This window comes from Cervus canadensis, chromosome 2 (assembly GCF_019320065.1).
Source record: "Cervus canadensis isolate Bull #8, Minnesota chromosome 2, ASM1932006v1, whole genome shotgun sequence".
Lineage (NCBI taxonomy): Eukaryota > Metazoa > Chordata > Mammalia > Artiodactyla > Cervidae > Cervus > Cervus canadensis.
The window spans coordinates 74,174,748-74,188,909 of NC_057387.1; the positions used below are offsets into that span (position 1 = coordinate 74,174,748).

Below are 14,162 nucleotides of genomic sequence, written 5' to 3' on the forward strand. Positions count from 1 at the left end.
TAGGGAAAACTGAAAAACAAAAAACTGAACTCAAATATTATTCTACTAGCACGTCCACAAAAATATATTTTAATATGAAGATAGCTGTCCTTAACTTAGTTGAAGTAACCCAAAGACAGGGTATAAACAGCAAAGTTTATTAAAATTGCATACAAAAGTCTTATGAAAGGTATTAAAAATAATCCAGTAGGTAGCTGTTGTATAACTAATCTATTTTTAGCCTTGTGGCTGGGGAATATTGCTGAACTCAATAGGGTCAAAACTTGTAACAGCAGATTGCAAATGCTGGGCATATAATGAGTATATTCTATAAACTATCCCCACTATGCCAAACCTGGACAAAAGACTGTTTGCAAGAGACTGTTAACTAATAAATAAGTTATTTAAACAAACAAAAAAATCAATTAGCAATTTACTTTTACCAGTTTAAAGTGTTAAATGTTATATTAATAGATATACCTACTCTTCTACTTCATTCTTTGAAGAAAACCAATAAGTAAAACAAAGAAATACAGATGCTGATTTCTTGGAAAATCAGACAATTAAGAATAACGGGGCACCCGAGACTCCAGGGTGGTTGTTACCTCCCGATATTTTTAGCATTAAGAACCATTTTTTGAGTGTTTACTAGGCGCCAAATACTATGCTCAAACACTTCACATACATTATCTCACTTAATCTTCCAACAATCCTAAGAAGTAAAAATAAAAACTTGAAGTTCAAAGAGCTTAAGTAGCATATTTAAACTCACAGAGCCAGTAGGTGCCAAGAATGGAATTTTAATTCTGGATCTGCTAATTCCAATGCCTGTGCTTTTACTGCTCTCGAAGCATCCTGTTTAGTCAAGAGTTTCAGAAGCAGTAGATATTCTGCCTCAAAGAATACTTGAAGAGAACCTATGGCTTACTAAGATGAGTAAAAAGCAAGCTGGGTCAGAGGGCAAAGCACTTAGAAGTCACTGTGCTCTTGGAGGAACATAACAAAATATTGCTATTAAATATAAAATAACGAAATATATAATTGCTAAATCAGCTAGTCTATCTTGTACAGTGCAAATTAGTTACCAGAGTCTTAGAGCAAATTATAAAGTTAAAAAAAATCTAGAAAAGTATATTATCTTAACTTCTAGAAAAGAAGAATAACATGGTACAATTTTAGAAAGGAATCTTAGAACTGGGTGAAGGACTAGACACAGGGTTCCCTAAGAGCAGTTTGAGAATTACTAATTTAGTTATAGCTTTTTTGTCCCATTCATTATCCCTTGTTTCTCAGTTTTCAATAAAAAACAGTCCCAAAACTTTTCACTTCACACAGCAATCTTCTAGGATGCTTAGTCAGTAATTATGTATTCCTACAGATGTTGCTATACTTTTCTCCCTTGCTGGCAGAAGGATCCTAAAAACCCTCACGTTACCATTTTGCATATTATTATCCTAATCATAATATAATTCCTACTGGATGCAAATATTGTTAAAAATAATTATGCTTAATTCCTAACTACTTACAATCTTGTACCAACTTAAAAATCAAGCTCACATGAGAAAACAGTACCAAATCACAAGTATTATATATGTATACATACACACACACACTTGAAGTCCCCCATTTTGTTCATTATTTGCAAAGCCAATTATATTTAAAGCCTTGTTACTTTAACCCTACCATTATACGAAATTACAAAGTGTGGGTGAAGTGAACCTTTTCTCTCAACACTCTTAAATTCCTTTCCCCACACATACACTGCACTGTTCTCTATAAACTTTCAATTTCAGTTTTTTTTCTTGCCTTAATCTTGACTTCTTTGTTTCAGTTGACTTCTTTTTACCTTGTTAAGACCAACTAACCATCCTTTCTGTTAATTACTAAGGCCCATCATTAGGTTATCTCCGAGGGAAAAGAATCCCAAAAGTAAATTATTAGGGCTGAGGAGTCTGGTGCTTTATGTAAATATTTTGCTTTAGAATTAATGCAAATATCACTGCTTTATCATAGAAACCCATCCTACTGCAAAATTACTAAAAAAGTGCCTTACCTCTTTGCAATGACTCAGAAGATAAATTCAGTTTATAATATATCGTGTGGACTTGTTTAATCATTCTATTACCTTCCTACCCTAAAACCCCACCTCTAACGGCTACAGTTTACACTGGTGGAATCAACAGATTAACTACTTAGCCTGGGTCACATGACTATTGTTATCAGCATCAATTCCCTCATAGCTCAGTGGGTAAAGAATCTGCCTGCAATGCAGGAGACCCCTGTTCGATTCCTGGGTTGGGAAGATCCCCTGGAGAAGGGAAAGGCTACCCACACCAATATTCTGGCCTGGAGAATTCCATGGACTGCACAGTTGAACACGACTGAGTGATTTTCACTTCAATTCCAAAGTGAAGATGTTACAAACGACACAGCATTTCACCAATGGACCAAATTTTTTTACATTAAGTTTCTATTTCAAATTTCTCCACCAATTTTTTAAATTGCCTACAATTAGCACTACTTGTAAGAACAAACGCTTCTGTGGACAGAAGCCTGATGCGACAAATGCTGTCTACCTCAAAAGATCTTCCTTACTCTGAAAACAAAAAATATTCATTCTATTTGTATTAATACAAGCGTTCAGCAAGTAATAAAAGCTATCAAAGACATTTGTTTTCTTCCAGCTCCACTATTCTTCCAGTTCACCCTAAGCTGTTTTAAATACAATGGAAAAAAAAAATGCAATGGAAACTGAGAAAGCCACTTATTCATATCATTTTTAGAGTAATTATGTTTACGTACCTATGTATCACCTAACGAAAGTTTTGAAAGTTCACAGAAAAATGATCTATTTGCAAAGTCACAACACTACAAAAACTAGAACTTATCTTTTCAATGAAAATGATTTTTGTATCTGAAAGAAAAAAAACATAAAGGCACAATACCATATCCTAAAAAGGATATGGTAATTTGATTTATCTGAGGTCATATTATTTCCAACTTCTTCCAACCTACTTCCATCTAGAACATATTTATAAACAAGCAAAAAAAAATCCTTGAGTTTCAGAAATGTCACAAAGCCTAATAATGTACTTCACTTCCAAGAATATCAGGAAGACACTTTCAGCTAAAATAAATACGACCAAATCAACTGTCAATTTGTGGTACAGGGAGCTGGTGACGGACAAGGAAGCCTGGTGTGCTGCAGTCCACAGAGCCGCAAAGAGTCAAGATGCGACCGAGTGACTGACTGAACTGAACCATTTAGAAGGGATCCAGAGTTATTCTAACTCAACTCCTACCTGACACAGAGCACAATGATTTGTGTTCAAGAAAAGGACCCTGAACAACTAAAAAAGCTTATTTTCAGTATTTTCCAAAAATTCCTGAAATTTAAAACACAAAAAAGTGCTTCAATCATCTGATAAGGTCTGTAATATAGCATTACTAAATATGCAATGTGAGATGTTTTCAAATAAAACAACACCATGCCTCAGGAGAGTTCTCTTTTTCACTCTTCCTAAGCTACTTTAGGCTCTTCCTTCACCTGCCCACCCCACTGCAGAAGGCAGTCTCCGCTCTCAGTAAAATCCCTGGACATTGAGGCAGGAAGACCAACACATACCAAATTCTTTCCTGACTGCTATTTAGCTTCTACCAATTGCTGACACACAGGAATGCTGGACCCAGTGGTATCAGAACCTTCGACTGAGCATAAAAAACTTAAATCCAGATTTTAAATAAAATATTCTAATTTTTTAAGCTCACTATACTAGCTGAACAAAAAACATTAATGCCCAGATTTGGCCCAAACATCATACATTTGCAACCTCAAAGTTAAAGAAAAAAATGAAATCTACATTGTATTTGGAGCAGACTACAAGGTCAGATACATGGTCAGAGGCAAAAACTTGATTCTAATAAAATTTTAAAATAACTTCCTTAATTTACAATACTCATTTGTTGAATCTTTTATTTTACCTTTCCCTCTCTCATTAAACGCATTAACAATATTTTTCGCAAATAAAATACTTTGAATTTTCTATATGAGCAAATATGTCTAAGCAGTTAAAACTCCTTTTTAAAAATATACTTCAAATCAAACAGCAAATAAAAACTATACAAAATACATGTGGCAATTCATTAAAAAAAAAGAGAGAGAGAGAGAGAGAAGAAACCCACAAAAAGTCATGAGGTTGAACTCACAGCAGCCTCACCTGTACTTTCATGGGCAGTCAAATATTTCATCCATTTCTTTTTCCCCAGAGAAAAGAAGCATTCAGAAGAAAAGTCAGTCAGATGATAGTCTAACTCCTCTAACCTTTATGTAACTAATAGGTCAAATGCTAGCCAAATAAAGATTATAAAAAATATACAAAATACTTACCTGGACTTGAAGACTCAACAGATGGCTGGGGGGGAGGGGGGAGAAAAGAAGAAAAATTAGCATCTCTGTGTAGTAAATCTTCATGAACATTACAGAATTATTCAAACAACTGATATGACACCAAAAACTAGTTACATTTTAACGTCTGAACTAAGACAAACTAAAACTTCCTGCATAAGCCCTCCTGTGACATGTTTATTTAAACACAGAGAAAAATCTATAAAACATTCCTGAATCTAGAAACAAAGACAATAATGTGTAACTGATTTCAAAGGCGAATATGTATCTTATAATATATGTCATTCAAGAGACAGGATTTTGGGCTTCCCAGGTGGCACTAGTGGTAAAGAACCTGGCTGCTAATGCAGGAGACATTAAGAGACATGGGTTCAATTCCTGGGTTGGATAGATTCCCTGGAGGAGGACATGGCAACCCACTCCAGTATTCTTGCCTGGAGAATATCATGGATAGAGGAGCCTGGAGGGCTACAGTCCACAGGGTCGCAAAGGGTCAGACACGACTCAAGTGAGTTAGCACGCACACAAACATATGATTTCAGATCTCTGAACTCTCTAAAATATTCGCTCCCATCAATACAGGGAAAATTAAACCCAAGGTCTGCTATCAAACTGCTCTCTGGCTTAAAATCAGTGTGAGAAGGGAGGCAGAAATAATTTAAGATGTTATTTAGAATAAAAACTATATTGTAAGAAAGCAGAAGGAAAAATTTAAATGTTACTTAAGTACAAACATTCCTTTACCTTTACTAACACACAACATACTTTTAAAGTTAGCAATCCTGCAAGGTCAATAAAGGAAGGTTATCTAATAGGAGATCACAAACACTTTCCTATTATAGTACTCCTACCTCTTATACCATTCTACCTCTTATAAATTTAACCACAAACATCTGGAAAATTTAAAGATAAAACCATTAGCAAATTATTTTAGTGTTATCACCACTGGACAGTTTGTGGCTGCGTTTTATCGTAATTCAGCTAATTCAACAGTTATAGACAAGTCATCAACAACAACTCCTATAAGATAAATTCAAGAACACAAATTCAAAAGATGCCTCAAATGACAAAATCTTTATAACTAAAACCTTGCCTATTCATTTCAAGCTGTCTACTTAGGCTCATCAGAAGTCAGAGATGCTGGAAGTTCAAAAGTACTAGCAAGAAGATACGGATATTCTAGTATTTTCCTTCTTTCTACTGAAATATGGAGCAGGAAGGGGGGGAACAAAATTGAAGAGCCAAAAAGTGCCCAATTTTTCAAAAGCTAGGCCTCTAAGATAAATTCTTATGAGATATTAAAAATTCCATTTTGAAAACAGTCTGCATCACGCTATTGCCGTAAGTGTGACATTCTAGAGTCTACATGGTGACTTACATTGTTTTAAGGCATACTTTCCCAAGGTTCCTATTTGTTCCTTTTAATTCTTACAAGAGAATGGTTCTTGTCTATAGCACTGACTCATTTTAACAAAAGACCATTATTCAATATTGTATATTTTCAAGTGTCATACCACCATCTCGAACTGCCAGACAGTCGAAACAGTGCTACTTTTAAATTTGGTTCCTCTAAGGGGAAGCTGTGGAGTAGGGTAAAAAGAGAATAATGTAACCATAGAAAGAGTAAAATTTTTAGCTCGCTTAACATCTTTTGATGTTGAAGAAGAGAATGTTAGAGGATGAGGTGGCTGGATGGTATTACCAATACAATGGACATGAACTTGGCCAAACTCTGGGAGATGGTGAGGGACAGGGAGGACTGGTGTGCTTCGGTCCATGGGGTCGCAAACAGTCGGACATGACTGGGAAACTGAACAACATCTTTTGAACAGTTCTAGCTCACTTCTAGCTCAAAATGGATTAAACCACCACACATATTACACAGCAAATCAACATTTAAAAATATTAATCCACTTTCACTTCAAACTTTATTTCCCAAATTTAAGTACAACCTCTATCCAAGGCTACAGCAAAGTTAATGATTATCTTCATCTGGTCCCAGGTTCACTATACACAGAGTGGCCTTACAATGGCCGTTTTTCCTTTTTTGGAAACTTCTGAAATAGGTTTGAAAGGCTTAAACAAGAGAAACCAGCACGTCTTTCAAACTAGCTTAAAAGAAATAGCTCTTTGAGCATTTGGTCCTTTTTGAACACTCCAATAATTATTCCATTTAACAGTCTTCTGATAAAAAATAAGTTATTCTACCTAAGAATAAAAGGTACACTTTCACTGATGTTATTAGATATTGGCAATAATAGACTGAATTGCAACTGGGGTCTGTATAGTTTGTAAAACTCCTCAAACTGTGCTAAATGCAAATAAATACCATACTGAGTTTTGTTTTATTGGTAAACAGTTACCACTGCAATGCTCTGAAAAAGGTCTAAAATATGTTCCATTCATTAAGATGCCAAATGCTAAATGACTGATAGCATTTATACGTATAGCTGGCATAAACCAGAACACCCAGTGCTCAAAGATAGCACACGAGGAGGTTTTAAGAAACATGATGTGGTGGATGGTATATCTGGATTAGGACTGGGGGAGGGGAAGCAGGAATGGTTTGCCTATAGATATATATTTTAGTATTCTATGTTCAAAATAAAATTGTACTATATTGGGTCGTAAGGACAGGAATGAGACTGGTGAGAGACACAGATGGAGAGAGAGGGAAAGAGCAGGACGGAGGGAGGGAGGGAAGGAGGGAGAGAGAGTGTGTGTGTGTATGTGTGCGCGCGCACATACATGCACACACGCTCAGTCACTAAGTTGTGTCTGAGTCTTTTGCAACCCCATGGACTATAGCCGCCAGGTTTCTTTATCCATGGGATTTCCCAGCCAAGAATATGGGAGTGGGTTGCCATTTCCTCCTCCAGAGGATTTTCCCAACCCAGGGAACGAACTTGCATCTCCTTTCCTTGGCAGGCAGGTTCTTTACCACTGAGCCACCAGGGAAGTCCATTATATCCAATTAAATCAAAGATCGGCTTCTTGAAAACAGGCATTTGAAAATAGTTTATACTGTAAGCATTACTTTGGCCCACCAACAAACAAACTGATCATCTTTCATTATGAATTTAGTATATAAATACATATAAATGAGTTTAGTATAATACCAGAAATTTTAGTATGAAATGAGGGCATTTTTAATTTAGATATTTAAAAGAATAGCAGAACCAGCTTAGGTTCATATAGTACTACATATTTCCAAATGCATAAATTTACTTGATCATGAACCTGGCAATAAAACCTACCCCATCTACCTCATTTTATAGATTAGCAAACCCAGGGAGATAAAACTGACTTGATAAAGGTTCCACAATAGGTGGTGAAGGTAAAGTCTAGGACCTAATTCCTTCTGTATTTCCGAAAGAAACTATTAAATATCTAAAAAAAAACAACAACAAAAAAACCAAACAAACCAAAAACTTCTCTTTATCTCTCTCCTCCTTTCCCTTTTTTTTTTTAAATGGTTTTCATCTAGTCAAAGCATGTTTAAAATGTGACTGCAAGTTGTCATTTGTCACGTCAGACTATTATCTATGTCTCATTAGGAACTGGTATCTAACAATACCCTTCAGAAAACCTGCAACATCTACCATTAATGATTACAGTAAATTAGAAAGGACGGTGAAAGACTACAACTAAAGCTAAGCAGGTACTCATTTGTAACAATACTTATTTTCAGAAAAATCTCAAATTATAAAATGCAATCAGTAAAGATTTTTTACATTGGGGATTAAAATATACTTAAAACACGCTCATATATTACTGATAGAAATATGAGTTAAAGCGTTCTGCAGATCATCTCGCCAACATGAACTTACCCTACTGACATAACTAAAAAAGCACATAAAGATAGGTGTATCCCAGTTATTACTACAGAGCTGTCTACAGCAAAAAGTTGGGAAAAAATTTAAGTTCATTATTTAATTAGTTAGAAATGAAACATAGTTTTTCCAAGCAAAGGAAATTACTAATTCACTAAAAAGAATGAGACAGTTCTGCTTGTGCTGACTGAGGGAAAAAATGCTAAACACATGTGCGCGTGTATGTGTCTATAAACAGATAGCTATATTAGGAGTAAAAGAAAAGTGTAGAGGAAGGGGAAAATTGGGCTGGAACACACATAAAAAATTTTTCCCCTAAAGGATACACAAAAATCTGCTAACAAGTTACCTCTAGAACATGGGTTGGGGAAAGGAGGCTTTTCCACTTTATGCCTTTTGGTACTACTGGAATTTTTTAATCACTTGCAAGCACTATTCTTTGTTTTTTAAACAGAAAGTCAGTGGAGATAATACAGTGGAATTATGAGCCACTTTCATTTTCTCCTCTCACTTTGAGATTTTCAAGAAAACTTACTATTTGCCATTATTTTTTAAAAACAAGTTTATATAATTTTGAAAAATAACCTAGTTTTCTTTTAGGTACATACATAATTGTTTTATCTGAGATGGAAAACAGCAGAGAGGGTATCAATTGGCTAAATCAAAGAATCAGAATGAACTGTGTTAACTTTTATAGCAACTTTTATATCTACACTCATATATTCAATTTAGTTGATCAAGCTACTAATAGTTGTAACAAATATTCAGTACCTCAAATTTGTTTAAATGTTTCTCTTCTGTAATTTTTAGACCATGATAAGAAATATCCCACATACCAAAAAAACTGTAAATTGACAGACAAAAGATAAACTAGAATATCACTATTACTAAAACATAAATAAGTAAGGTAGTAAAAACATGAATTAGATTCTTTTATCCTGGACAATCAAAAACACATTTTCAGTGAGTGTAATTGTCTTAACTAATTGTTTCCCACAAACGAATTCCACCATTATTTAAGTATTAATATCACTTAGTAATGCAGATACCAGATTCTCACAGTGATAGGGACGAAGACAGAAAGGAGTTGGGGCCCTATTCCAGGGTGGAGAGAGGGCAGGGAGACTGTGCCACGGGCCCACCATCCCTCTTCCTTCACACAAAATTAAATCACTTAACTGTTTGTTAAGAAAGTTTTGGAGTTAAAATTAGAAAATTTACTACAATAGTAATAATTTATAGAGGATGAATTGCTATTACTAAGCACTAGCAATTCAGAAGCCTTCTATGTTCCAGCCTTGATTGTGCTACATAAACAGCACAACCCAGGACAAACTACATAGACTCTCTACTCAGTTTCATTTTCCCTTAGAATGAAAAGATTTAGATTTCTTCAGGTTTAGTCCAATTTCCTTTGAGATCTAAGTTCTTTACTTTTTTTATGAACTGCTCAAAAAAACATTAACACTACTGAGGAGTACTTATCTTCATGGATGGGATATGTTTAAGACTATTCTAAATGTATTATTTTTTAAATCTAGGGCTATTGGGGAAAAAAATCTAATCTGCAAAAAGCTTTTGGGGTTGCTACTTTATGAATTTCATACAACATAAACATAACATTCTAAGCCACAGCATAAGTCAAACAGAGTGGTCCCCAGTAACAACTGGTATGTGAACTTAATCACTGCAATGAATTTTGAAACCATTTGGAGATATTTAGAAATATACAGTGACTCCATCTGAACTTCATGCAAGAAATTTCTGTATAGCTGGTTACTTTTCATAATGACATGCTGAAGTTTCAAAGGCAGTGTTGTATTTTTTAATTATTTGGGAAAATGATTCGTCTCCAGAATTCTCTAAAAGAAATTCACTTCTATATTTCCCAACTAATCTTTCCTACCTTGTCAAGCACTACGACTATTATTCCTTCTGAATTAAGCTTTTCAAACTCCCATGCATGAGTGTTAAGCACTCTAGATAAATCCTTAATAGCTCTGTAAGTATAAACACTAAAAAAAAATTTTTTTTCATTACTGGCATAATTATTTTAGGTCTAAATTCACTGCGGTGAAACAAGTTTTAAGAGTAGAAATTAACACTATCAAGAATAGCATTCAAGATGATCCCATTTCCTTAAGAAACAAAATCCAAATACCCTTGAAAAATGTTACACAATGAGTCTGTTTTTAACAGAAATGGATAGATGTGACAGTGACTAAACATGATGTATTATTTTTGGCAATACTAAAGTACTTAAAACTAACACAAAATAGCAAATTCATTAAATTTTCTTCTTTTTATGAGACAACAATATGGCCTAGGTGAAGACAGGTCTTAAACTATGCTATGATCTCTCTTCCCTTGAAAGAGAAGTCGCTTATGTGTTTACAAACTCTGAAATAAAAGACAAATTGTTCATTCCCAAAGGTTCCCACCACATTCCTTATAAAACCCAAAGGACTGACTATTTTTTCCTCTTATTCTTTCTTTCTCACTGCTTTTGTACAACGGCCACTACCCTGTAATTTCCTTTAACTGTGACCAGGAGAGCCTCCTTTTGGAAGGTTCATTAATAATTTTAGGGGATAATAATAAGCAGGGAGAAATATTACCAGAAAGTATTAAGAAATGGAGCATATGTCATTACTTCTGTATATGTTATATATGTTTTAAATGTTACTACAATTTTAATAAGCATGACATACTTATTATGGACTAAGATGATCAGATCAAGTATGAAAAATTAGTATTCTGTACACATCTAAAACAAAAAGTATTTAAGAATCAAATGTTTTTTTGGAAAAACAAGATCAGGGTCACTCTATGCAGGAAACAACAACAACAACAGGCCCAGAAGCATCATACCTACATTTTTCTCTAGAGACATGTTTCTTCAGTGACCTGTTTTCCCTTCAGATTTATCAAATGAACACATTTTGTCACTTTGCACTTACTGTAATTTCACCGGTTAGAGTCAGTCCTCTGGTCGACTTAATCAAAATTGCAAAGAGCATGGGATTTGAATTATTTTATCACACGCTTTATATCGGCAGCATAAAAAAAAAAAATCTCTTCGGAGTTCAAATAAAAGTAAAAGCACTCTACAAATCAAGCATTTCTCCTTCGTCTAATTTTTAAAATGACTAGTCTCTAAAATCATTCTAATTACTAAAATATTGAGATAGGAAAACTACAAATTCATTTTACTTTTCACTACTTCACTGGTTCTAGATTTTCTGTGAGACAGAGATGAAGAAGTTTCCTCCACTCTTCCTCAAAATTCATTATAAATAAAACCATCTACAAGTAATTGAAGAACATGAAAGATTAATTTTTAAAAGATAACAAGGTCACTAAAATAAATGCAATGGAAACAAATTTCAGGGTTTTTAAAATTTTCTTGAAATTGAACTATTCCTGTGTTCCTACAAAACATGAAAGTTCCATTCTCCAAGTGATGCGATTTTTAAGGAAACTAAAATGTCCACTTGAAATTATTAAGAAATAATCAGTGACTCAATCACTAATGAATACAATCTTTAATTCTAAAAGAAATTAAATGTTTAAATGCTTTTATTTACATATTGTTTCCAGTGTGGTAGTAGTTAAAATTTCTAAGGTTTTTTTTTTAAACTTAAATTTAAATTTTTTTAAACTTAAATTTAAATTTCACTGTATTTTCATACACTAAGATATTTTCCTTCAGTAATATCTTGCTTTAAAACTATGACTACAAAACTTAAAATTCAAACCATCCTGAGCAGCACCACGAGGCAAGACACCACATCACCTATTACAACACAGCGCTGCTTACCTAATGGGCATTCACTGAAGACTATTTGACAAAATATATGTAAAGCCAGGTACACAGAATCCCTTCCCCTTATACTATAACACGAAGGAAACAAGCCCTTAAGAACCTCATCAGGACTAAATATCTTTCAGCCCAGTGGAATAAATCCAGTCACATTAAGTGAAATACAAAGTACTGTTTTGTCCAATTCATATTCCTTGGAATACAATTCTTTAATCACAAGGAACAAAAGAAATGGAAGTAAACCTTAAGATCTAAATTTATTTTTATATCAGAATATTAAAATTTTAAAAATACTGGCAGCAATCAATCCTTCTATTCTTTTTAAATAGCAAATACTCCAGAACATAAAGTCAGTTTCCATACACCATGGGGAAGGAGCACCCTAAGAGCCACTCCAGAAAACTCTTAAGCTTTGGGTCCCTCCACTCAACAGGTACTTGAACAGGTCTCCAAATTAACATTCTTTTCCAAAATCTATTTTTCTGAATTCCAAGATTTAAAAAGGAAGTATTATGGTATTGATGAAAGTGTACTCACCATTGGCTTCATTTAGCAAATAATGAAGACAAAAATAGGGGGTGGAGGGTAAATATAATTATCTACTTCCTAAATCTGTTTTTAGGTGCCCCTGAGACCATGAAAATGATAATCCTCAGAAGAAAAAAAGGTCTTTGCCAACATTTAAAGTGGCTCTACTCAAGGAAGACATAAAAGTCCAAATATACCACCTCTTCAACTCCAGCGAGTAAAGGATATCGAAATTCTTCTGACGGTAAGGGAGAAAAAAAGTATTTTAAAAAAGTCAAATGTCTGTAGGTTTACATCAGAGGCAAAAATTTTAATCTCCTGTAGTATATACTAAATTCAGATTAATCAACAGAGGTTGTCTGCCCCAACATGGGGGTTTAAGGCCCCCCTGGATTTAAGGCCCCCAAATGTAAAACAATCGCCACAGAAGAAAGGGGGCTTTGGGAACTCGTTTACGAGAAAAAGAGCAAACTGGGGCGGGGGGGGGGGGGGGGGGGGGGGGGAGGGGAGGAAATCTTCCCTAAGCGGGGAAAAAACTGAAAGAGAAAGATAGGAATAGACAACCTCGATTCTCAAAGGCGTAAAACGCCCGGAAAGTGATGGGGGTAAGAAAGGGAGAAAGCAACTCTTCTGAAATATAAAGAGAGAAAAAGAGGTTCTACCGGGAAGGGAAGGGGGAATGTCTGAAGAAATGGGGAGGCTGCCCTAACCTAGAGTGATGGATTGAGAAAAGACCAGGTTCATTTCTCCACGCTCATCTGGTCACCATCAAGAAAATTACAGAGTTAGAGGCCGTTTTCCTTACGTTTTCCCCAACACAGGCGGAATGTCAGTAGCAAACCGATAGGGGTGACGCGGTAGGGCGCAACAGCATCTCGGTTAGAGAGGGAAGAAACTTCGCAAGAGGAAGCAGCAGCTCCTCTCTCGGCCCCTAGTACCGGCCGGCGAAGTTGCGCCACAGGCGCCCCTACTTCGCGGGGCGGGCGCCCCCCCCCCCCCCCTCCGTACGCACAGCCACGCCGCCCTCGACCCTTTAAAGCGCCCCCGAAGTCCAACTACGCCTCCGCCTTCTCCTACCCACAGACCCATCTCAACTAAGTTCCACGAAAAGCTCCCGCCCAGAGCGCGGCCTGTTCCGGACAACAGGTGGGCAGTGGCGCCAGCAGGGCTCGGCCTCCCTAGCCAGGCCCACTCCACTCCTCCCCGGCCCGGACCTGGGGGCGCCCGGCTCCGGGACAGGGAGGGGGAGCTCGCTCCCTTACCTCCGCCATATTTGCCGTACTGACGGGTCACATCTCCGCGGCGGCCGCAGCTGGGTCACGGCCAGAACCCGGATGTGAGACTCGGCAACGGGACTCCAGCCTCCGCCGCCTCTGCCGCTCCCGCCGCCGCTGCCTCGGCGGGAACGCGCAGGAGCCGCCCGAGCGCGCCCACCACACCCCACTCCGCCCCCTCGCGGCGCCGGGGCTCAGCGGGACTGGAGGGAAAAGGCCAGAACGCGCGCGCGGGAACAGGAGCGCGCGCGGCCCCGAGGCAGCCCTCCCCCAGAGGAGCGCGGAGGAGGCGGAGCCAAGGTGGGTGTAGAGCGGGAGGT

The 14,162-nt window shown here is 36.7% G+C and overlaps 1 protein-coding gene across 15 annotated transcripts in view; it reads right to left on the bottom strand.

Moving 5' to 3' along the window:
- Nucleotides 1-14,162, bottom strand: part of MIER1 (MIER1 transcriptional regulator) — a 69,095-nt gene that overhangs the window by 49,467 nt on the left and 5,466 nt on the right. For 9 of the 15 annotated variants that reach the window (XM_043461030.1, XM_043461034.1, XM_043461029.1 and 6 more), the window contains one exon: nt 4,367-4,391. In XM_043461030.1, coding sequence (XP_043316965.1) covers nt 4,367-4,391 — 25 coding nt within the window. Of the gene's footprint in view, nt 1-4,196; nt 4,234-4,366; nt 4,392-13,830; nt 14,041-14,162 lie in introns of those variants that run through there. The other 6 variants (XM_043461028.1, XM_043461027.1, XM_043461032.1 and 3 more) reach the window with 4 other exon arrangements.